Source organism: Leptonychotes weddellii, chromosome 1 (assembly GCF_054177405.1).
Source record: "Leptonychotes weddellii isolate Sample4059 chromosome 1, ASM5417740v2, whole genome shotgun sequence".
NCBI classification, from domain to species: domain Eukaryota; kingdom Metazoa; phylum Chordata; class Mammalia; order Carnivora; family Phocidae; genus Leptonychotes; species Leptonychotes weddellii.
The window spans coordinates 5464607-5489827 of record NC_138369.1 but is presented as its reverse complement, the minus strand read 5'-3'; the positions used below and the strand labels follow the sequence as shown (position 1 = coordinate 5489827).

The 25221-nt window shown below is 49.0% G+C and overlaps 1 protein-coding gene across 1 annotated transcript in view; it reads left to right on the top strand.

The window, feature by feature from the left end:
• MUC16 (mucin 16, cell surface associated) overlaps positions 1-25221 on the top strand; it is a 55063-nt gene that overhangs the window by 20312 nt on the left and 9530 nt on the right. The window contains 24 exon segments of the mRNA XM_081805348.1: positions 1061-1199; positions 3472-3507; positions 3768-3818; positions 5033-5157; positions 5364-5431; positions 5998-6170; positions 6875-6910; positions 8504-8628; positions 8724-8791; positions 9244-9416; positions 9708-9743; positions 12993-13184; positions 13187-13277; positions 14970-15142; positions 16507-16542; positions 17728-17793; positions 18901-19022; positions 19123-19190; positions 19348-19520; positions 20964-21088; positions 21425-21492; positions 22312-22460; positions 23530-23693; positions 24121-24188. Coding sequence (XP_081661474.1) covers positions 1061-1199; positions 3472-3507; positions 3768-3818; positions 5033-5157; positions 5364-5431; positions 5998-6170; positions 6875-6910; positions 8504-8628; positions 8724-8791; positions 9244-9416; positions 9708-9743; positions 12993-13184; positions 13187-13277; positions 14970-15142; positions 16507-16542; positions 17728-17793; positions 18901-19022; positions 19123-19190; positions 19348-19520; positions 20964-21088; positions 21425-21492; positions 22312-22460; positions 23530-23693; positions 24121-24188 — 2525 coding nt within the window.

The following is a 25221-nucleotide window of genomic DNA, read 5'->3' as shown; positions in this document are numbered from 1 at the left end:
CACCAAACCATGCTGTGGTCACTGTTCTGGGGCCATCGCCACCCATTGCAGCATGACCCCAGGCACCTTGTTGTGCCCATCAAGACCTGTGACAGGATGTGGCTGTTGTGGCTTCAGCTGGCACCTTCCAGGATTGCTCACCCCATCAACAGTACCCTCTGTGTACCTGCCACACACATGGGGCTTTCAGAGGCTATCCTCCCAGGCACGCAGGAGGCTTCAGGCCTTGATGGAGGGCATCCCTCTGATGGCGGCGGCTTGTGTTAACTAGGGTTTCCCAAGTTTCTGCCTTAGAGGCTGGCAAGGAGAGAGAGGGAAGGACCAACAGAGAGAGGGAGAGAGTTAGACTATGTGGTGATTCTTACCCAGGCCTGAGAAGGATGGGACAGCCACCAGAGTGGATGCCATGTGCGTGCATCGCCCCGACCCTGAAGGCCCTGGACTGGACAGAGAGCAGCTGTATTGGGAGCTGAGCCAGCTGACCCATGGCATTGCCCTGCTGGGCCACTACACCCTGGACAGGAACAGTCTCTGTGTCAATGGTGAGCAACTGTGATGTGGTCAGAGTCTTCTCCCCCTCACCGCGCAGCCTCCGCCCTCTGGCTTGAGAATGCGTGCCCCGTCCAGCCCCTAGGGGCTTGGCCCTGTGCACTGGATGTGCTGATTCATGGTCTCCTCTTCATCTTGGACTGACTTCACCCTCAGAGCCTTCCTTCCTAATGGGTGCTGTTGGAGAACCCCCTCCACTGCACCAGTGTAGCCCTGCCTCCTGTTTGGTCCTCCGCCTCTCCCTAACCCTTACCCACAATGTTCCCTCCCGCTCCCTACAGGTTTCACCCATCAGAGCTCTGCACCCATCACCAACAGTGAGTATTCAACTATGACCCAGGGCCCCTCAACACACAGGGCGGACAAAGCGCTGATGCCTCCTCATGCCTGCTTATGTCGTCTCCAGGAGGGATGGATCTCCTGGAGGCCACAAGTTATTTACTCTCTTCTCTGCCCCAGTTCCAGAGGGAATCTCAGCTCAAATCCCATATACAGCAAGCCTAATAAATAGTCTGTCTTGTTGGCATTTCTGCTATGTGATTGTCTTTCTGCTTTCACTGATGAGAGCTTTTCCTCAGCTCCAGGGACCTCCACAGTGCACCTGGGAACCACTGGGATTCCATCCTCCTTCCCCAGCTCCAGCCCCACAGGTAAGTACCAGTCAATGGCACATCTGTTCGAGGGGGCCTGATGAGTGTAAACACATTTGACATTATTCACTCAAGTGAAGATGGAAAGTTGTAGTAAATCTAGTGATGATGAGTCAGTCAACAACCTTTATTGAGCACCTACTTTGTGCCAGGCCCTGGGGAATATAGCAGGGAACACAAAACAAAAAAAATCATTGCCTTCATAAAGCTTATATTCTTATGATAATGATGATGATGGTGATGTTGATGATGATGATGATGGTAATGGTGATAATGATGATGGTGATGGTGATGATGGTGGTGGTGATGGTGACAATGATGGTGATGGTGACAATGGTGATGGTAATGGTGATGGTGGTGATGATGATGATGGTGGTGATGGTGATGATGATGGTGATGGTGGTGATGGTGATGATGGTGGTGGTGGTGACGGTGGTGGTGGTGGTGGTGATGATGGCGGTGGTGATGGTGACAATGATGGTGATGATGGTGATGGTGACAATGGTGATGGTAATGGTGGTGGTGGTGATGATGGTGATGATGGTAATGGTGGTGGTAGTGATGATGGTGATGGTGGTGATGGTGGTGATGGTGATGATGCTGATGGTGGTGATGGTGGTGATGGTGGTGGTGATGGTGACAATGATGGTGATGGTGACAATGGTGATGGTAATGGTGGTGGTAGTGATGATGGTGATGGTGGTGATGATGATGATGGTGGTGATGGTGATGATGATGGTGATGGTGGTGATGGTGGTGATGATGGCGGTGGTGATGGTGACAATGATGGTGATGATGGTGATGGTGATGATGGTGGTGGTGGTGACGGTGGTGGTGATGGTGACGATGATGATGATGGTGATAATGGTGATGGTAATGGTGATGGTGGTGATGATGATGATGGTGGTGGTGGTGATGATGATGGTGACGGTGGTGATGGTGGTGACGACGATGATGATGGTGATAATGGTGATGGTAATGGTGATGGTGGTGGTGGTGGTGATGGTGGTGATGGTGACGATGATGGTGATGGTGATGGTGCTGGTGATGGTGATGATGGTGGTGATGATGGCGGTGGTGATGGTGACAATGATGGTGATGATGGTGATGGTGATGATGGTGGTGGTGGTGATGGTGGTGGTGGTGACGGTGGTGGTGATGGTGATGGTGGTGGTGGTGATGGTGACGGTGATGGTGATGATGGTGATGGTAATGGTGATGGTGGTGGTGATGATGATGGTGGTAGTGATGGTGATGATGGTGGTGGTGGTGACGGTGGTGGTGATGGTGACAGTGATGGTGATGGTGATGATGGTGGTGATGATGATGCTGATGGTGGTGATGGTGACGACGATGATGATGGTGATAATGGTGATGGTAATGGTGATGGTGGTGATGGTGGTGGTGGTGATGATGATGATGGTGATGATGGAGGTGATGACAATGATAATGGTGATGATGATGATGGTGATGTTAGGTCATTTATGCATGGAAGTGTAAATCCACAGGAAGTATGTGGATTTTTCTCAGGATAAGAAGGAATGAAATACACTTTCTTGTAATGTGTGGAAATGCTCCCTTCTTGTCCTTGTTCAAATCTTTAAGGACTGTCAGATTCTGTCTAGGACAAACATATGACATCTGTGCCATCACTCCCCAAGCCTTCATCCATGGCAGACATCACTAAATGGTAACAGCCTCCACTTTCTGAGTTCAAAACAACTCCAGAATCCTTACCAACAAAATACCCTAGGCAGTCGCTCCCAATTCAGTTGAAGTTGCCACGGGATTGTGGGACGGAATTCAAGGAAATTAGGTTCCTTGATGTGTGGAAGGCTCTTTGGTTTTCCTGGAAGGCATTCGTGAGTTGGAAGACTCTGCTCAAGCTCAGCTGGCTCATGACTGAGAACAGGCTTGATCCAAGCCTCTTCACACCTCCTCCTGACCAGTGTCCAGGAAAAGTTAGCAGCAAGTTTGGCCTGCACCTTTGGTTTTTCCTGCAGGAGGAGATGTACATTCACAGCTCTTCTGGGGATTCATTGAGGGATCAGACACTTGGAGAAGGGGGTGCGCAGGTGGCAGAGGGAGAGTCTGCAGATGGCCTGATAGAGAAATTCCTCCCTGGGTTTCAGTGGCATTTTCTGGAGTTTGTCTACTGGGTCTGCTTACATAAACAGAGTCATAGACACCCAAAAAACTCCAGATTCTTGCCATTTCCTCCCTCCCCCCATCCTTACAACTCTTAATACTTTCTCTTCCTGTCCTTCTGCAGGTTACACGCATCAGGTCCTGACCTCCACCCCCAGCAGTGAGTAGTAATTTGGGCCCTAACGTTGCTCTGCCTTGGGGCCCATCTCTCCTCCTCACTATGTCTACCCCATGTCCCCAGGGACACAAGGGGCCTGGAAAGCTCCAGTCTTTCCCCACCTTCACTCCTGGGATCAGAAAAGACAAGCCTGGCACAGGCCTGAGGAGTGTCTCATGGACCAGTGATGGGCCCCGTTTGGCTGGGGAGGCCCTCCCTCCTGCCATATTGGCCTCACTGTGTTTTCTTCTCTGTTGCACCAGCCTCTACCATCTCCCCAGCAACCTCAGCGACCCCCATCCCTACCTCCACAGGTAAGAGATTCCTCTCTGCCATTCCTCCCCTGCAAATGTCTTGTGCACTTGGCCAGTGGGAGGTATCACATGGAGCACCATGCCCATTCATTCATTCATTCACTCAAGAAGCATTCAGTTAGCCCTTAATGGATGAAAGGCCCTGGTAATGCAGCAGTGAACAGAACAGAAAGGGCCCTAGTCTTTGATGGGCTTTCAGCAAGAAAGAGAATAAGGACTCGAGTGTACAAATAAGTATTGAATTACAATCAGCATGGTTGTGGGGTGAGTTCTGCAGGTGTGTGTGGGGGTTGCTCTCTCTCTCGAGTACTTGGTTTTCATTTCCAAGAAAGAAGGGAGCAGTATGAGCTACATGTGTACCTGAAAATGCCCTCGTATAGGTCCTGGTTAGGGATTTGGGCAGACTCTAGTTGGGCCAAGGGCTAACTTGCCATTCTTGGCATCTCAGTGGCCCAAGATAAATTTTGATACCACCTACTGACCCTGATAAGGGTCCTGGATGACCCATCATTACTAACACTGTCTTACTTGAGTCTCTAGTTACTCACCAGCTAGGACCTTCTGAAGGTGTTCTGACTACTGACCACTCAGGCCAGAGTGAGCAGGTCACTGTATGGACCTGCCCTTGGTGTTAAGGTGGATGGGTTAGGAGCACAGACTGCGACCACAATGCCCAGGTTTGAACTATGCTCTGCCATTTATAGATTGTGTGACTGCAGGCAAATTATTTAACCATCCTTGGGCTCAGTTTTTACATCTGTAAAATGGGGATAAGAATACTATCTCCCTCTGAAGGGTTTGCCTCAAGGCTTAAATGGGTTAAAATTTAAGTGAAGCACTTAAAACAGGGCCTGACCCATACAAATGCAATGTGTTTCTTCAAATAAATCTTTAAAAATCAATAAATAATTGGATCTCACAGAAATAATTTGCATTAAAAAAAAAAAACCTTGAGGAAAAGTGGATGTCTGTCTGGAATTTTAGCCAACTGGAGGGTCAAAATGTTTGCTTTCTGTGTGATGATGCATTTACCTCCATAGTGTAATTTTCCACACTTATCCCCAGAGTCCCTCACTTAATGCTACTGTCTGGGATCTCCTTCCTATTGAAACTGCCCATCTTGGAGGAAGCCCCTCCCCAGTGCTTGAAGAGACCAATGTGGGATGACCCACACTTAGTACTCACTGGCATCTCCCTCCCGCCCCCCACTGCAGCCACTGGTCCTGCCCTGGTGCTGTTTACTCTCAACTTCACCATCACTAACCTGCACCACCAGGAGGCTATGAGTCACCCTGGTTCCTGGAGGTTCAACAGCACCCAGAGAAACCTACAGCGCCTGGTGAGAGCCCCACCCTCAGCACTCCTGCCTCGCCCACCAATGCAGGCACTACCTACCTGTTCTCTGCCATGCCCACAGAGAGCCCACCTACCTCACCTGTGCCTTCCCCCATGCAAGTCCCGCCTACTAGTGCCAGCCCCACCCATCTCATTTCTACCCTGTTCTCCACCCCTCAGACTTTCTACTCACTTCCCTCTCCTTTACAGCTAGGACCCTTGTTCAAGAACACCAGTGTGGGCCCCCTGTACTCAGGCTGCAGACTGACCTTGCTCAGGTGAGTCCTTGCAATCCACGGCCAGGGCCGCCTCAAGGGCTCCCAGACCCCAGGTGTTCCCTCTGCTTCCTTCCTGCCTTCTCTGTCCATGTCCTCAGCAGAAGTGGAATTCAGGAGGCACTGGCTCTTCTGATTGTAACCACCCCCCACCCCGCCAACTGTCCCCAGATTCTGCAGAGCCCCTCAGCAGGATGGAGACCCTAGTCTGGTTATCCTTCTGAATTCCCTCCTGTCTCCCTTTGACCAAAGAGGGCATTTCCTTTAGGTTTTCAGGGATGGAACTCTTAAGACAAGCATGCCTTTTCCACTTGCTTTAATCCAAAATTCTAGCTCTTCACCTGTCTCAAGTAGGAGCTCTCCTGTCCCCATGCCAGGAGCTTGCAGGTTTCAGACTTGCAATTTAATACAAATCCTCCTACCCATTGACTGTGTGCACAGCCCCAGGCTGGCCAGAGGTGGGTGTCATCCTTCTCACTTGCCCTGGCCCCTTCCTGTCCTGCCCTAGGGGTCCCTGGAGCCCTGCCTGGGGACTCCAACTTTTGTTACCCCTACCCACCCACCCCCAGGCCTGAGAAGGATGGGGCAGCCACTGGAGTGGATGCCATCTGCACCCACCGCCCTGACCCTGTGGGCCCTGGGCTGGACAGAGAGCAGCTGTACCAGGAGTTGAGCCAGCTGACCAATGGCATCACCAGGCTGGGTCCCTACACCCTGTACCCAGACAGTCTCTACATCAATGGTGAGGATTGCCATCTGCATCCACATTTCAACAGGCCCCACGTCTTCCTCTCCATCCCTCCCTTTCACTCATCACTCATCCTTCTCACCTGTTCTCCCTCTACCTGTGCAGGTTACACCCGCCAGACCTGGGCCACCACCCCCAGCAGTAAGTATTCAGAGGCTTCAGAAGTCTCTGAAACCCCATGACTCCCTCTGCAACCTTAGAATGGAAGCGGCCAGGAGCCCACTGCCTGCCCTCTGCACCCCTGCTCCACCCCCAGCCTCAGGGGAACGGGGACCTATACCCATTAAAGCTCCAGATGTAGGCGCTGGTCCCTGGCATCTGCAGGATGATGAGGTCCCCACCCCAAGCACTGGTTTGCTCCCAGCTTCTGGGATGACAGAGGGTACCTCAATGATGAGGGTCGTGTTGGGCTGTGGGTCTCCTCCGCACGGAGGGGGCTCTGCTGCATCAGGATTCTGTATGAGTTCAGACCTCCATCGGGGGTTCACATTTCCAAGTGCTTTGAGCAGGTCCTTTGTCTGTCTGGAGATGGTGGGGGGGGGGCGGCAAGTAGACTTTGATCCCTTCCAGTGCTTAATCGTCTTCCTTTTAAAGAATCCCAGCTGTGATGGTCCAGTGCCATCTCTCCAGCAGCCGAGTTGCCTCTTCATTGAGGACCTCTCCCTTCCCCTCCTCACTGTCGCTCCCTCTCTTTGCAGGTTACACCTATCCAGCTTCAGCCACCACCCCCAACAGTGAGTATTTCAGACCTCTGTGTGCCCGGGACCGCCACCTTTTCCCTAAAGATAGGAGCTGCTCAACCAGCCAGGCCTTCCCTCCCGTTCCCCCCTTCTGGATGGGAAGGAGTCCAGAGGATGTGCATGGAAGTGTGGGCTGAGCTGGAGGTGACAGGAGCCACGCCTCCCCACAACACAACCGGGGACAATGCTCTGACTCCAGGCTACATGGGGCATAGAGACAGGCACACAGTTTAAAACTAGAGCTGCCTCCACCGCCATCATTCCCTTACAGGTGTAACACTTTTGATTTCATCCCTTGCATTCTTTTCCCTCTCCTACTGTGACCTCTGCATCCTTCCCCATGTCCTCTCTGGCTCCATCCCTCAAGCCTGCAAGTAGGAAGGTCCTACCGGTACCAAAATCATTTCTACAAAATCATTCATTCAAGATCACTTCTTCCCTCGTTATTGCTTACTTAGCTTCCCCAAGGAAAATCATGCATTTCTGTGGGTTTCAGGGACCATCTAGCTGCTCAGGGTCCAGCTGTTCAGAATCCTAATCCTGAGTCTAGCCCACTCCACACAGCAGCTCTTGGCCCTTGGTCCACCCACCTCCTTGACATCACCCAACCCCTTGGTCTCTGACCCTGAAGTCACCATCTTCTCCCAAACTCGCTCCTTTCCCTTATCACCAAAGGCAAGGACACAGGTGCCAAACTTGACCCTCCCTCTCACTCACCTCCCACATAATCCATCACCAAATCATTTCTTCTCCCTTCATAATATCTTGTAAGTCCTTTCTCTGTCTCTGTGTCATTCAGCCTTTATTCAGGCCACTGGCATTTTTTGCTAGGACTCGTGCAGTAGCCTCTACTCTGGTCTCCTACAGTCCTCTGCACAGCAGCCGCCAACAGCCCTCCCAGTGTACCTCTGTTCACATAATTCCTGTCTTGTTGGCACTCTTTGGATGACTCCACCTTATCTACAAGTCATGTCCAAACCCCTGAGCCGTATAGTTACTGCCCCCCTTTCAGGGCTCAGAGGGCCCCTCCAGTCTCATGTCTATACTTCCACAGGGCGATAATGAAAACATTCAAGTCCCTTGAGTGCAACTGCTCTGTCCTCCTGTCAGGCTCATACCCAGACTGATTCTTCTGCTTGAGCACTCTTCCACTTTCTCAGCCCCTGTTCACCTCTAACTCTTGTTCATGCTTTTGGTCACACCTGAAATGATGCTTCCTCCTGGAAGCTATCCTCAGTCATTGGTTGGGTGCCTCCCTGGAACTGCACAGCCTCCCGGCTCCTCTGCTGCATATCAGTCTGACTACTCTCCTGGCCACAATATTAGGAGACTATGCCCTATTCACCCTTGGACCCACAGAGCCCAGCACAGAGCCTCGCACACATTAGATGCCCAATATACACTGCCTGAATGAATGAGCAAAAGTTCCCAGTGTCTCAAAAATCCCATAACATTCTCTCCTTCAGCTTCTGCAGTCCGTGGCTGTACTTAGGCCCATTGCTGGGTGCTCCACTGTTAGAGCTCCAGGCAACCTTGGTCCTTACTAGGGTCCAAACTGGACATTTTTCTCTTCCTCCCCCACTACAGCCACTGGTCCCACTCTGGTGTCCTTCACCCTGAACTTTACCATCACCAACCTGCACTACACTGAAGACATGGGGCACCCATCTTCTTCCAAGTTCAATTCCACTGAGAGGATCCTCCAGCACTGGGTGAGAGCCCCTCAATGACCACCACTGGCCCCACCACACACCTGCTTGTGTAGTCCTTCAGCCCTTCTGCTCACCGCCCTCTCTTTCTCCACCAGCTCAGGCTTTTGTTCAGTAAGACCAGTGTCGGCCCCCTCTACGCTGGCTGCGGACTGGCCTCGCTCAGGTGAGACCCCCAGATGGAGGGATGCTTGGGTCTGGTGGACCCTCACGTATTGGCCAGCAGGGCTCAGTTCCTGGGCATGCCTTTGGCACTGCTGGCCTCCGGCACCCACCATAACACCTTCATGTGTTCGTGCCCAGATGGTGGGAATGCTCAATCCTTAGAAATGAGGCGTCATGTTTATACTTACGGAATCCAGATGATCGTTTGTTTTAGATGAAAGTTTTCCTCTTAGAAGAACAACTATATCTTGTCTTCATATTCCAGTTAAAGTGTTTTCTGTTCTTAGTTGTAAGGGGGTTGTCTCAGACAAGAGACACTTATGAGAGCCCCTCTGGGCTTGAGCCAGCCCTTTCTGTCCCCTCTCAGCCTCCTGCCTTCTACTCTCTCTTGCTTTCCAAATCCAGAAGGACCCCTCCTCAGTATTGCACATCCCCATGTCCTTCCTTCCCCAGGCTTGAGAAGGGTGGAGCCGCCACTGGAGTGGACATCACCTGCACCATCCACTCTGATCCTGCAGGCCCCAGGCTGGACAAAGAGCAGCTGTACTGGGAGCTGAGCCGTGAGACCTATGGCATCACCCAGCTGGGGTCCTTCACCCTGGACAGGGACAGCCTCTACGTCAATGGTGAGGGGCTGTGCTCCAGGCAGGGTCTCTCTCCTGGCCAGAGTTTTGTGTTTCTCCAAAAGGAGCTGTGGTACATCTCCTTCTCTAACCTCAGTTCAGTCTTCATTCTGATGATGTAACCATGGGCTCCAGCCACCTACAATCTCCTTGCCTGGATACCTCCTCCCTGAGCATCCCTCCACTCCCTCTTCCCCTCTACGTTTCCTACAAAGGCCCCTAAATCCTGCCTTTCCCTTAATCCCTTATGCTCACCCTGACTCTTGCTCATCTCCTCTGGCCTTCTCTCCGCAGGTTATAACTATGGAGCCATAGCCCCGACTACCACTAGTGAGTATTCCTGGCCCTGGTTTCCTGGGTGCCGTCCCCACTCTGTTCTCCTTTACCTCCTGTCCTTGGTGAGGAAAACATGTGGAAGGGCCCCTCACTCATCCCTTCTCTCCCTGGGTTCTGGTGGAGAGCCCCATCCCAGGGCAAGAGCATCTCACATACAGGTCTGTCCTCCCACCATTCTGACCCTCACATGGTTATCACTCAGATTCTCCTAAAACCCTGCCCTGGTACTCTTCTCTCATCCTTTTACTCACCCCTCTGTTTGTTGTTCTGAGGGTGTCTCAACATCAGTGTTGCACCATTTGTTGGGTTTTCAGCGAACACATATTGAAGCTGGCTGCCCCCTGGGCATCGTGCTATGTTACATACTGTCTTAGTCAGCTCTGGCAGCCACAGGCTGGGTGGCTCAGATGACAGAAGTGTGCTGGAGGCTGAAAGTCCAGATCAAGGTGCCAGCAGGGTTGGTTGCTCTGAAGCCTCTCTCCTTGCATGCAGGTGGCACCCTCTTGCTGCCTCTTGGCATGGTCAATCCTTTGCACACACAAAGTGTGTCCTAATCTCCTTTTCGTATACCAACAGCACCCAGATTGGATTAGGGCCCACTCCAAAAGCCTCATTTTAACTCAGTTACCTCTCTAAAGGCCCTGTCTCCAAATGCAATCACCTACTGAGGTACTAGGGATTAGAGCTTCTTGAATTTTGATGTGTGTGTGCAGGGAGGGAGGGAGACACAATTCATCCAAAAACACATGCACTTTATCCTTTTGTTCTCAGTACAACCACGTGACTAATTTCCATTTTACAGATGAGTACACTCAGGCTCGGAGAGGCTGCCAAGCCACACAGCAAATAAATAATAGAACCAAGAGTTCCTGTGACTCTGAAAACTCACAGTCTCACTCATCCATCAGTTAATTTCTTTAAAAAGACATGCTGATTTTGGGTGTACACCTGTTGTGTTCAAGTTCATCCCCGGCAAACCCTGGAATGAGGACCTTGTAGCTTTTTCAAGAATTAATTGCCCTTGCATTAGAGGTGTGTTTTTGCAACCCTCTCAAACTCTCTTCTTGGGTCCATCTCTGTTCTTTTACACCACAGCATCCTCCCTCACTCCTTCCAACATTAGCAGGATTCCAGGCTCTTCAGATCCAATGACAACCATCTTTTCCCAAATGATAGGAGGAAAAATAAGTTAGTCAGTTCCATTGACTGTGTTTTCTTGATCAGTATCCAGTCCTTAGAGTAGTTCCAGAAGCATTATAGGATCAATTCAATGTACATGGATGGAAGGCAAGATGGATGGGTAGATGGAAGGAAGGAAGGAAGGAAGAAAGGAAGGAAGGGAGAAGTGATGAATGAAAGGAGTAACAGAGGATGGATGGGCAGATGGAAGAAAAGATGAATGGAGGGGGAGAAAGAGAGAGGAAAGATGTCTAAATAGATAGAAGGAATAGATATGAAAGAAAGGAAAGATGGATGGATAGATGGAAGAAAAGAAAAGGTGGAGGAAGGAAGCAAGGAAAGGTGGATAGAAGGAAGAAAGTGAGGATAGAAGGAAGGACAGACAGAAGGATGCATAGAAAGAGGTATGAATGGGAAGAGGGAAGGAAAAGAAGAAGTGAGAAAGGAAGGAATGATGTATGCAAGGTTGGTGAATGGATGGATAGATATGATGGGTACATGGATGGATGGATGGATGGATGGATGGTTGGGAGGGTGGGTGGATGGATGGAGACATGGAGGACAGATGGTTGGATAGATGGGTGGATAGACAGATGATAGAAGAAAGGAAAGAAGGGATTGAGAGAGGTAGAAGAAAAGGTGGATAGATGGAAGGAAAGATTGAAGGAAAAAGGATGAATGCATGGATGAATAGAAAGAAAGATGGAAAGAAAGAAAGAATAGAAGGAAAGAAGGAAGGACAGAAGGAAGAATAGAAAGAAGGGAGCTTGGAAGGAGTAGTGAACAGAAAGGAGGAAGAGAAGAGGGGAAGTAAGTTTTTCTTCCAGAGGTTTGTCCTGAATAGTTAACCCTGTGCTGCTCACTGCTTATCTATTCTAGAGTCAGGCCACGGGGCCTCTGGTCCATTTATTATACTTCTCCTGGGGCCTACACAGGTCACCCCAACCATTGAACACTGAGCCAGCTGAATGTGTCTAAGCAAGAGCATGTGTCTTCAGGGGCGCCTGGGTGGCTCAGTCGTTAAGTGTCTGCCTTTGGCTCAGGTCATGATCCCAGGGTCCTGGGTTCAAGCCCCACATCAGGCTCCCTGCTCGGCAGGAAGCCTGCTTCTCCCTCTCCCACTCCCCCTGCTTGTGTTCCCTCTCTCGCTGTGTCTCTCTCTGTCAAATAAATAAATAAATAAATAAAAATCTTAAAAAAAAAAAAAAAAGAGCATGTATCTTCACAGGGGAAGTCATGAGCAAGGACTCTGGGATTGGAGAACTTGGGTCCAAACCCAGACTCTCCCTCTCCTGTCAAGTAACCCTGGGCAGAAGACTATTTCTGTACTGTGATTCCTCCTTTGTTTGTGTGGATGATTCTAGCACCCAGCTCATATTTATCCAGGTAAAAAGCTCCATGTATAGTGAGTGATCAGAAAGTATTTGATTATTTGTTTTATATAATGAACACTTATATCGTGTTTACTCTGTGCCCAGCCCTGTGCTTAAGCACTTTACAGAATTTGACTTGTTCAAACCTCATTACAGCTTTTGAAGTAGTAATAATTATTATCTTACAGATGAATAAATCAAGGCGCAGAGAGATTGGTTGCAGCTCCTAGCTGGCTTTTTTTTTTTTTTTTTTTTAAACGCAATGCATAGAAGATTGGCATACCTGGGTGTAAGAGAGAGACAGAGAGAAAGAAAAAGAGAGAAAACGAGAGACAGAGGCACAGAGAGATAAAGAGATAGAGATGGGGGAGCAGAGAGAATATGGAGGACCATGTCTGGGGTTTTTCCTGGCTCCACATCAGTGTGGTAAGTTGGAGCCTTTCCTTCCCAGACAGAACAAAACCACTGGTGTTTTCACAGAGCCCTCCACTCCTGCACCTGGGTGGGAATACCATCTCCAGCCCCCAAATCATTAAGCCTGCCCTTACTTGCTGCTGGAGGTATCTCCATTAACAAGCAACCCCCAGATTTATCTGGAGGAGGACAAGAGGCCCTTGGAAGCCCCACGGTGGGTGGATATTGGGTGCCCTGACCTTCCCACAAGCCTTGGCTCTCCCTGCACCTGTCACAGCTCGGGAGGTCAGTGAGGAGCCGTTCACGCTGAACTTCACCATCGACAACCTGCGCTACTCAGCAGATATGGGCCACCCCGGCTCCCTCAAGTTCAACATCACAGACAGCCTCATGCAGCACCTGGTGAGAGGCCAGCTTCCCCGTCCCCACCTCCATGACACCTCCTCTGGGCTGTCGCCAGCTGTGACCACACTGGCCCTCTCCTTCCTCTCCAGCTCGGCCCATTGTTCCAGAGGAGCAGCCTAGGAGCCCGATATGCAGGCTGCAAGGTCACCTCACTGAGGTGAGAACCCCTCCACCCACCCACCATGGCCCATCACCAAAGGACAGGACTTCTGACTATGGGGGGCCACTCCCAGCTGTGGCAGACTGTCTTAGAGGGTCCTTTTTGGCATCCATGTCTTTATGTTACATTACTGTTATAATTGTGACAAAACACGTATAGACATAAAATTAGCCATTTCACCATTTTAAAGTATCCATTTCAGTGGCACCTGTTACATGCACGATGCTATGAACCCATGACCACTAGTAGTTCTGAAACCCTTCATCACTCAGGCAATTACTTGCACTTTTCTGGGTTGGTATGCATTCTGTAGGTGTCTACAAAGCACTTTTCCCTCTGTGTTTTCCATTCCACTGTCACTGGTGGTGCAGATCCTCTGAGGCAGGTGGTGGGTACCAGACTGAGAGCACAGGCATTGCCCCTGCACTCATCTAGTGGAGAAAGCAGAAACTAAGCAGGAGAATAAATATCTAAAAGGGTTTCAAATATAGTAAGGTGATGGGAAGCAGAAGTGCATAGAGACGGGAAAGCAGCTTTACCCAGGGCACAGGACAGTGCGTCTGTGGAGGTGATTTCTGAGCGGTATCGCAGTTGGAAAAGAAGGATTTGGCCATGAAAACTGTTCCAGGCAGAGGAAACAGCATGGGCAAAGGTCCTGAGGTAGGAATGAGCTTGGCATGTTCAGTGAACAGCAAGGAGGCCGGTGTGGCTGGAGCAGAGAGAGAGGGTCAGAGAGAAAGGAAGTGCATTTCCAGATAGCAACAAGGTCTACACTATGCAGAATCTTGGCGGGAATTGATTTTTTTTTTTTTTTAATTGTGGTAAAAGATGCCAAAACAGAAAATTTACCATCTGAACCATTTTTAAGTGTCCGGTTCAGTAGTGTTAAGTATATTCACGTTGTTGTGCAATCAATCTCCAGAACTTGCACAAACTGAAACTCTGTATCCATTAAACAATAGCTCCCCACTTCCCTCTGCCCCCAGATATTAGCAATCGCCATTCTACTTTCTGTCTCCATGAATTTGATCACTCTGGGTACCTCATTACAAATGAAATCATATGGTATTTGTCTTTTTGTGTCTGTCTTATTTCACTGATCATAGTGTCCTCAAGGTCCATCCACATTGTGGCAGGTGTCAGGATTTCCCTCACTTTTAAAGCTGAATCATATTCCATTGTATGGATATATCATATTTTGTTTATCCATTCATCAGGACTTTGGTTTTTGCATGGAACAGGCAGTGTGCGAGGTGCTGGGAGTTTGGCACAAAGGTGAGCCAAACTGTCCCATAACACTTCCTCATGGAGGCCACTGTCTGGAGAGAAAAGGAAAAATGATACATGTTAACACTGAGGGCCATCAGGGCTGGGATGGGGGAAGCATGAGGTCCTGTGGCAGCCAGGACCCTCTCTTGATTCAGTCTGGGAGGGTTCTTGGAGAAGGTGTCTAAGTTGAGATCTGAAGGATGACCGGGAAATTACCGGAGAGTGAGGAGAGAAGGGGAGGGACCTCCAGACAGAAGTCGCTGCATGTGCAAAGATCCTGGGGTGAGAGTGTGTGGCCAGGTGGAGAAACTGTGAATGGTTCAATAAGGCTGGAACACAGGATATGATGTGTGCAGTGACCACAGGTGGCAAGGTGCCACATGGGCTGTAGTCCCTACACATCGATCTCTCCTTCCTCAGGTCTGTGAAGAATGGCGCCAAAACAAGGGTGGACATCCTCTGCACCTACCGGCAGCCCCCCAGCAGCCCAGGTCTGCCTGCCAGGCAGGTGTTCCATGAGCTGAGCCGGCAGACCCATGGCATCACCCGGCTGGGCCCCTATTCTCTGGACAAGGACAGCCTCTACCTCAATGGTGAGCGATTCTCAGCCCCCCTCACTGCTTCCACCCCTCCATCCCACAGGTCAGGTCTCTAGGGGAGACCTTGAGACAAACTCAGGTGTGAATCTCAACTCCATACTGACCCCCACCCTCCAACTGTCACTCCGTAAAACTGTCCCTGATCACACCTGTTTTACAGATGAAGAAATGGAGGCTCTAAAAGGTTAAGTAATTTGCCCAAGTGGGTGTAGCTAGAGAAGAGTGGAGCCAGGCATGAGCCCCAGCAGTCAGCATCCAATGCTATGCCCTACCCTATGCCTTTAACTCCTAGAAGGGTCGTTCCAGGGGATACACGGGGAAAGAAAATCCCACATCTGTCTTCCTTCCCAGCTTCTCACCCTAGACCAGAGATGGGCTTCTCTCCTGGGTGGGGCCCCAATGCCAGGAAGTTAGGTGGGCACTCTGAACATCTGTGGGGTCCAAGCTCTGGACATGCTGGGTATCAGCCTAGAAGCCAGGAAGGGATAGTGTTTAAGAGGGTGACCCTCCTCTGGGGTTCTGAGAGGCAGAACATGGAACATGGTGAGGTTTATTGGAATAACTCAGCTTCTCTCCTCTCTGTCCCCAACTTGGGGATGGTGTTTGGCAACTCACACTTTCTTATCACCATTGCCACATCAGGTGGGCAGGGAAACATCCTTGTCCTTTATGACTCATTTGAGCAAAGAGGGAGATGTACAGAGAAGGGAAGGGACCTGCCCATGCTACTCATAGGTTTGTGGTAATTCTGGGTCTTGATGTTGTGAGTTCACATCTGTTCCCTTCACCTTGGCCATTGCAGGGGCCAGTTTAGGATATTTCCCCCTGGAAAATATGCTTCATTTTGTTCACTCAGTCAGCAGTCGCCAGCATCTGCTATAAGCCAGGCCTTGTGCCTGGCACCAGGGATTGACAGGCTACATGGGCAACCTGTCTTAATGTAAGCTCCAAAGGGGCAGAGACATTTTGTTCAATGCTGTATTCCCCAAATGTATAGAACTTGGCACATAGTAGGTTCTCAATAAATTGTTGTTGGATGGAGGGATAGATTGAAGGGAGGGTGGAAGGGTAGATGGTGGGATGGATAGATATGTGGGGGAATAAATGTGTGAACATAAATGTGATGAGTCTCTTGGGGGCATGCTGGAGAGGTGGATAGGGAAGGGTCATCTCTAACTGGAAGATCGGGAAAAGCTTAATGATGGAGATTACATCTGAGTCTGATCTTAGAAGATGCATAGATGCTAACCTGGTACACAGAGGAAAAGGCATCCAGCAGGAGTCCCACACGGACAAAGGCATGGAATATCTGGGATTGTTCTGCCATCTCCCCTTATGTGTGACATTTTTGTTTCCAGGCTATAATGAACGTGGTCCAGATGAGCCTCCTACAAGTATGTATCTTTGCATCCAGTACCCATATCAGCCTCTATGGGTCTTGAGCCAAACTTTTCTCCTCACTAATAAAGGGAGCTTGCCCCAAACTCAGGCTGTTTTCCTGAGTGGGGCCAGGTGTCAGTGGGAAGAAGAATGCTGAGTCCTTGGTCTCTTCTGGGCCTGCAGGCATGACTTTGGCTTTCTAAACTTTCCACACCCTTTTGGGTTGGAGGAAGAAATTTGAACAAACATTTCCTACAGGGATGCGGGTTGAGGTCAGATGATGAGTCCATGCCTCCTGAAAACAAGATCTCCTACAAGGGCCACAGAAGGGGCCTCAATGTAGAGCTGAAAACTGGTGGCCACTCAGTGGTTTGGCCAAACTTGCCTGTTCAGTTGTCCAATGGTCTCTTCATCTATCTTTTAATCCATCCATTCTTCCATTCTCCGAGTTATCTCTTCTCTCAGACTTCATTCTTCCTTCCTTCCTTCCCTCCATTCATCCTTTCTTTCTTCTTTCCCTTTGTCCATCCATGCATTCATCCATTCTTCCTTCCTTCCATTCATCCATCCATCCTTCCATCTCTCCTTCTTTCCTCCATCCTTCATTCCTTCTCTCCTTTGTCCATCCTTCCATCCATCCATCTTTCATTTTTACCTTTCTTCCATCCATTCATCTCTCCATCCATCCTTTCTTCCTTTTCCCTCCATCCATCCATCCTTCATTCATTCTGTGCTTCATCCATTCTTCTATCCTTCCTTTCATCCATCCATCTGTCCATCCATCCATCCATCCTCTGCCTATTCTCTTGCTTGTCTTTTCCTCCTTTTGTCCTTCTTTCCATCTCTCCAACTTTTCTTCCTGTGTTTATTCTTGCTTTCTCTTTGACCCCCTCATTTGTTCACTCTTCCTATGTCAATCCAGGTATCCCATCTGTCTGCCTGCTTTTCTGCCCATTCATCTCCCTGTCCTCTTTGCTTAGTCTCTCTCTTGTTTATCTACCCTACTTTCTTGAGTTTATTTCACTCATGGGCTCATTCACCCCTCTGCTCACACAATTCCTCCTTCTCTTACTCTCATTTATGGCACACCTGTGAATGCCTGTCCTGGGACAACCACTGCTGGAGCCCAGGCAAGCTTTGGGGAGTTTCTCCCACTCTGTGGGGACTCTGTTCCTTCCTGATGACTGCCCTTTCCACAGCTCCTGAGGCAGCCACCACATTCCTGCCTCGTTCATCATCACCTGTGCAACTAGAAGCCACCACAGGTATCTGGGAGATCCCTTTTCCTTCCCAAGAAAAGCTCTCCAGCCCCACACCTCTACCAGTCAGTTGTAAAATTCTGGTATAGGACAGTCATGTCAATAGCAAAGATTATACTGACAATTCAATCTAATGCATACCCTCATGGAGCCCCCAGGCTTGTGAGATCAGCAGACCATTATAACACAGTGTGAGACATTTTAGGGAAAGGCACCTAGTATAATTTTGAGGGGAAGGGCTTTCTGGAGAAAGTTTTACCCAAACTGAGTCTTTAAGAATGAGGAGGGCTCATCCAGGAAAATAGAGGATGAAGAGTTTTCCTGGTATAGGAGATTCAGTGAGCAAAGGCTCAGTGGCCAGAAACAGCATCGTGTATGGAGAGAATTGAGAGGGATCTGGTTTGCTTAAAGCATTAAGCTTAACCTGGAATAGATGGATAAGTGAAGATGAAAGGTTGGAAAGAACCATATTGGGAAGGACCTTGAGTACCAGGTCAAGAAGCTTGAACTTGACACTGAAGGCCAAAGGAAGCCATGGGCAGTGGTGACTATACTGAAACTTTCACTTAAGAAAAATTCTTCTAGGGGCGCCTGGGTGGCTCAGTCGGTTGAGCGACTGCCTTCAGCTCGGGTCATGATCCTGGAGTCCTGGGATCGAGTCCCGCATCGGGCTCCCGGCTCGGCGGGGAGCCTGCTTCTCCCTCTGACCCTCCCCCCTCTCATGCTGTTTCTCTCTCGCTCGTTCTCTAATAAATAAATAAATAAAATCTTTAAAAAAAAAGAAAATTTCTTCTAGTGTTCAGTGTAGAGAACATTCTTTAGAGAGGGCATCCAGTATGTCTGCTGGGGTGTTGGCCCAAGTGAGAGAAGATAAGGCTTGGGCTGGAACAGGATAGAGAGGATGTATCTGAGGACTCTTCTGCAAGTGGAATTGGGGTTACTTGGAGGGGAGGGAGGAGGAGCTGAGCAACATGATGGTTTTGACTTGGGCGACCAAATGGTGGGTGGTGGTGCCACTGGAAGAGAAGATGACAGAGTACAATGAATGCAGGACTCTGATTTGGTCTCAGGCCAACTCTCAGTAGTAGCTGTCTCTCCCCTCTCTTCTTGTAGCTATGGGACACAACCTGAAGACCTTCACACTAAACTTCACCATCTCCAACCTCCAGTATTCAATGGACGTGAGCAATGGCTCAGCTGTGTTCAACTCCACCAAGAGGACCTTGCAGCGCCTGGTGAGACCCTGCTCCCAGCAGCTCCAAGTGGGATAAATTCTACCCAGCCCTTCCCCCACCCTTGTCTCTCCTGTTCATTCTCCTCCTCCTTCCTCCCCAGCTTGGATCCTTGTTCCAGAAAAGCAGTCTGGGCCCCTTCTACTCAGGTTGCAGACTAATCTCCCTCAGGTAGGACTTTTTCCTGAGCATTTGTCAGTAGTGACCATTTTGGTGACCAACCCTCCCAGTCTTCCCACTGACCTCCCATTTGCTCCTCCCTCCTTGTGGCCCCCATAGTGAGGTTTCAGGACCTCTCTTTAGAGTCCCTACATCCCTCTGTCCCCAGACCTGAGAAAGATGGGGCAGCCACCCATGTTGATACCATCTGCACCTACCGCCATGATTCCATGGGCCATGGGCTGGACAGAGAGTGGCTTTACTGGGAGCTGAACCAGCTGACCCATGGTGTCACCCAGATGGGCCTCTACACCCTGCTCAGTGACAGCCTCTTGGTCAATGGTGAGTGATTTACAGCAATCATTATTGGTCCCTGTTTTACTTTATTTACTCTTTAACAAGTCAGCCCAGGTTCTGATTAGGGGACACCCTCCCCAAACTCTCCATGGAGAAGTCTCTCCTGTTATTTCAGGTAAATAGCATGAAATTCTTTGACCAATTAAAAAATGAATTTTAATTTGAACCCCAAATGTCTGACTCATGGAATCTTTTGGGACAGGAGTTCTTCTATGTGAGGCTCCTCTATGTCAGTGATTCTAACCTAGAGGCAGTTCTGCCCCTCAGGAGACACTTGGCAATGACTGGAGACATTTTGGTTGCCACAACTGGAGAAGAGTGCTACCGGCATCTAGTGGCTAGAGGCCAGGGATGTTGCTAATGTCCTCCAACAAACAGGAGATCCTCACCACCAAGATTTACATAGCCCCAAATACCAGTAGTTCTGAGGATGAGAAACCCTGCACTACATGGTCCCATGGTCCCTAGTATGGGCACCAGACCAACTTAATCATACTTCACCACAATTGTTTAATTACCTAACTCTATGAAATTCAGGTCTTGTAATATGGCACTGTAGCCTCAGTTCTTTATGTGTTAGTACATCGTCATACCCAATGAATGAGTAAATGAGTGAACAAAATGGAGATGAGTATCTCAGCCCCGCTATTTGAGGATCCACTGCAGTTCACATTCACTCCTTCAACAAACACATATACATTACCATTCTGTCCCAAGCCATGTGCTGCGTACAGAGATAGAACACACAGGTTCTGTCCCTGAAAATCTCATAACCAAGAGAACTGAATATTACTTAGGGACACACAAAAAAGGCAGAAACACTGCTATTAACAGGGTGCCATGGAAGCACAGAGGAGGGACAATTCAGGGAGGGCTACCTGGAAGAGGATATTATGTACCCAATACTGTACTAGGCCCAGGGACATGGCAAGAACAAGATCCCTACTCTCCTGGAGTTCCATCTCACTGGGGTTCTGAAACATGAGTAGGAGTTTTCCAGGAAAAGCAGAGGACTGAAGAACATTCCAGGAAGTGGAAACTGCATAAGCACAACAGAAAGCCTCGCCCCGGGACTGTAAAATTCCAGTTTTCCGGGACGCCTGGGTGGCTCAGTCGGTTAAGCGTCTGCCTTCAGCTCAGGTCATGATCCCAGGGTCCTGGGATCGAGTCCCGCATCGGGCTCCCCACTCCGCGGGGAGCCTGCTTCTCCCTCTGCCTCTGTCTCTCTCTCTGTCTCTCATGAATAAATAAATAAAATCTTTTAAAAAAAAAAATTCCAGTTTTCCCCCCCTATGGGGTGACTTTCCATTTGGAAGCCCCCAGCATGTGGGTCTGACCTTCGCTGATTCTGACAGTAGGCACCATGCCTCTCTCTGTGCTAAAGGCTAAGAGTCTCCAACTGTCTTCTCTCCCTCTCATTGGCTCCAGGCTATGCACCCCAGCATTTATCTACCCAGAGGGAGTATCAGCTAAATTTCCGCATCATCAACTGGAACCTCAGCAACCCCACATCCTTGGAGTACACAGCCCTGCGGAGGGACATCCAGGACAAGGTAGTGTCTCTCTCACCTGTCCCATCTCTCCTTGCCCTGGGTGCCCCCCTCGTTCCTCTGTCTGATTCACATCTGTTAAGTGGTTATTTTAACTCTCCACTTTACCTATGTGTTCTGAGTTCTCTCAGTTTACAAAGGTGGTGCTCTGGCTGCCTTCCCCATCTTCCAGATGGGCAAACTGAGGCTCAGAAAATGGAGTGGTGTGCCTAAGATCACACAGCCAGGATTTGAACTCAGAGCTCCTTTGCTCCAAGGCCTATGTTCTTTCACTGGCTCCAGTAGCCCGCTCCAGCCCCAGGAGCCCTCCATCTCACCCACTGTCCCCCTTTATTCTAGGTCACCGAACTCTACAGAGGCAGCCAGCTACAAGACATATTCCACTCTTGCCTGGTCACCAACTTGACGTAAGTTGAGGAGGTTGGAAGCACTGGCTGAGCTGGCAGCTTGTGGCTCTGAGCTTCCATCCTGGCGCAGTCTTTGAGCTGAAAGTCACTGACATGGTACCCATGCTCCCCCACGTCCCTGTCATCTATTCCTATCATCTCCTTCCATAAGTCTTCAAAGGGGGGGCAGGAAAAGGATTAACCTCACAGGGCCACCAACACTAGCATCCACCACCTTCTCCTCTTCTGGATACTTTCAACAAAGATCAGCCCAATATTAACATTTCCCATGGCCGCACCCCTGCTGAGCACTTTCATGCATTGTCATCTCATGGGATTCTCACACAGCCCCTGTGAGATGGGTACTTATCGTGATCATCCCCATTGTTCAGATGGGGAAGCTGAGGCTCAGATAAGCGAAGTGAACAGCTCAAGAATTGCCCAAGTTGGGTTTGAACCCAGGTCTGTGAAGAATGGGTGGAAGAACTGAGACATCTATACTGGGGAACAGGAGGAACATGGACACAGTGCTGACTTTGAGTGTTTCCAAACTTCAGTTCCTTTGTCTCTAAGATGGGGATAATTATAATAATACCTTCCACCAGAGTGATGGTGAGGGAATGTGTAAGTCACTTCCTAGAAGTGCTCAATAGATGTTCGTTATTTTTATATTTGTTCTATTCCCAACTCCTGGAAACCTTGTATTTTTGGTCAGGTCTCCTCTAGCCTGGGAGCTCACCTCTCACTTCTTGCCTCTAGGTCTTTGGGTCTATAAAATAGGAATTCAGGAGACACTACTGATGTTGAGTGATGGCTGAGTTCCGTGGTCTCTGTCCCTAGGTTGGGCTCCATGTTTGTCACCATCCAGGCACTGTTCTCTTCTAATGTGGACCCCAGCGTGGTGAAGAAAGTCTTTCTGGACAAGACCCTGAATGTCTCATCCCACTGGCTAGGCACCACCTATCAGCTGGCGGACCTTCATGTGACAGGTGCAAGATTGGGGGCTGGTTTCATGGCTTGAAGAGATGGGGCTATGAGAAAGGAAGGATGGGGCTTCTCAGTAGCAGTGGAATGGATGGAGGCTCTGGAGGGGAAAGGGGGGCTTTCTGGAGGCCCATGTTGATGACCCATGGCATTGGATCATCCGACAGGAGGTAGGAAGAAAACATGCAGCAACTGCACCCAAGGGAATTATTATTTTTACTCTTAAATCTTTCTGACCCAAAATGTAGAGTATCCTGAGTTGCCAGAGTCGTGCATCGATTGATTGATTGAAGGATGCATTCATTCATTCAACAATATGTCATGAAATTAAATAGGCACTGATGATGCACTGTGGTAACTGCTATAATCAGAGAATTTCAAGAGCCTATGGGAACCCCAAGGAGGGACACACAGTCCATCTTGGAAAGTTTTCTGGAGGAAGTGATGAACAAACTGAGATGTGATGGTGAAGATGACTTAGCCAGTGGGAAGAGATGGGGAGTTGAGCTACATGTGTTTATAACCTAGAAGACAGAATATTTGGGGAGGCTATAAGGAGTTTGGTATGGCTGGAGCAAATACTTTGATGTGGGAGAAATGGCAGGTAAGGCTATAGATGCAGGCAGGGACTTTCTTGGGCACTGGAATAGTTTGCAGAGGAACACAACACAGAGTTCTGCTTTAGAAAGCTCATCCACTGGGTGCTGTATAGAGAGTGGATTGGGAGGGGGAGAAGACCAGAGGCAGCAAGACACATTAGGAACCTTGGTCAGCAAAGGTGTATGACAGATGTCCCCTGAGGTGATCAGCACCTGCACTTGCCTTCTGTTCCCCAGAAGGGCTCCAGTCTCCTCTTCCCCACATACTAGTGAGCTCTCATTATGCTTGGGGGAGAGTTGGATGGATAGACAGATCAGTGGATTCAAAGTGGCCAGGTGGATAGAGGTTCTGATGTAGCCCACCTTTAAAAATCCAGCTCGGATCACATGGCCAGGAATAAGTAGACTAGCTGGAATGACTTCTTTGCTAATATCTTCACCTGATTGGGACTTTTATACCTTCTTTTTATTATAGAAGTGGAGCCATCAGCTCATCTACCAACAGACAAACCAACAAGCAGTCCCTTCCCCAAGCACTTCCAGCTGAATTTCACTGTCACCAACCTACTCTATTCCCAGGACATAGCCCAGCCAGGCACCACCAAACACCAGCAGAACAAGAGAAGTATTGAGAATGCGGTGAGAATGGGGTTGTGTGTCCACTCTGTCCCCAGGTAGAGACAGACCTATGGACACTGGGTAGTCAGAGGGTGATTTTTCATAACAATTCGTGAAGACAGGTTCTTTTTTTTTTATGTTATGTTAGTCACCATACAATACATTATTAGTTTTTGATGTGGTGATCCACGATCCATTGTTTTCGTATAACACCCAGTGCTTATGCCCATTTAGAAATTAAGAAACAGGCCCAGAGAGTTTCAGTAGCTAGTCCAGGGTCATGTAACTAAGCCATACCCTGGAATGGGATGTGCTTTGGTACACGTATCTGGGCTAGTGTTTGTTGAGATAAGAAAAAATAGATGGGGAAGTATGCTCAGTGGCTAAAAATTCTCTGATGCCACTTGGCCTGGGATGATGATCAAGGGACCATCGCCCTGTCTTTCAGCTCAACCAGCTCTTCCAGAACAGCAGCATCAAGAATTTTTTCTCTGACTGTCAAGTTTTAGCATTCAGGTGAGTTCCAGCTCAGGACCTAATCACTCTGGAGACTCCTGCTGTCCTTTAAGTAAACGTGTCCCCATGTCATGGTCCCAGTTCTAGCTCTTATGGAAGATAGCCCTGGGAGTATAGAAGTGTTACCTAAAAACCAACTTGTTCCTAAGCCAGTGAGCCCAACTGGCTTAGAAATTCGAGAAAGCCAGGGTAGACTTCAGCAGACTTGGAGGTGCCTGGTGTTGGGGCCATGGAATATGGAATGTAGCATCCATGCCTTAAGAAATTAGCTGTTGAAGTCAGGATCTATAGAAGATGGGGGTGGCTAGAGCCAGATGACTTAGAATCCAGCAGTCTAATTGTGTGGCTCAGTAGTGTAGCCACTAATCAAGTGAAGCAATCCAAACTGTTTTACATCTATTAAGATATGATTCACATAGAAAATGTACCCCTTTGTAGTGTACAATTTAGTGGTGTATTTAGAGAGTGGTACAACCATCCCACTATCTAATGGTGGAATTTTTTTTATTATGTTCAGTTAGCCACTGTATACTACATCATTAGTTTTTTTTTTTTTTAAAGATTTATTTATTTATTTGAGAGAGCGAGAATGAGAGAGAGAGAGAGTACGTGAGAGGGGGGAGGGTTAGAGGGAGAAGCAGACCCCCTGCCGAGCGGGGAGCCCGATGCGGGACTCGATCCGGGAACTCCAGGATCATGACCTGAGCCGAAGGCAGTCGCTTAACCAACTAAGCCACCCAGGCGCCCTACATCATTAGTTTTTGACGTAGATGTGATGTAGGGTGTGGAATGTTGTTTTTTTTTTTAATCCTATCCTCATTAGCAGTTGCTTCCTAGTCTTCCTTTATCCGCATCCCCTAGAAAACAATAATCTACTTTCTGTCTCTCTGGATTTGCCTATTCTGAACATTCCATATAAATGGATTCATATACTATGTGGTCTTTTGTGATTGACTTCTTTCCCTGAGCATGTTTTCAAGATTCATCCATGTTGTAGCACATATAGGTACTTCATTCCTTTTTTTATGACTAA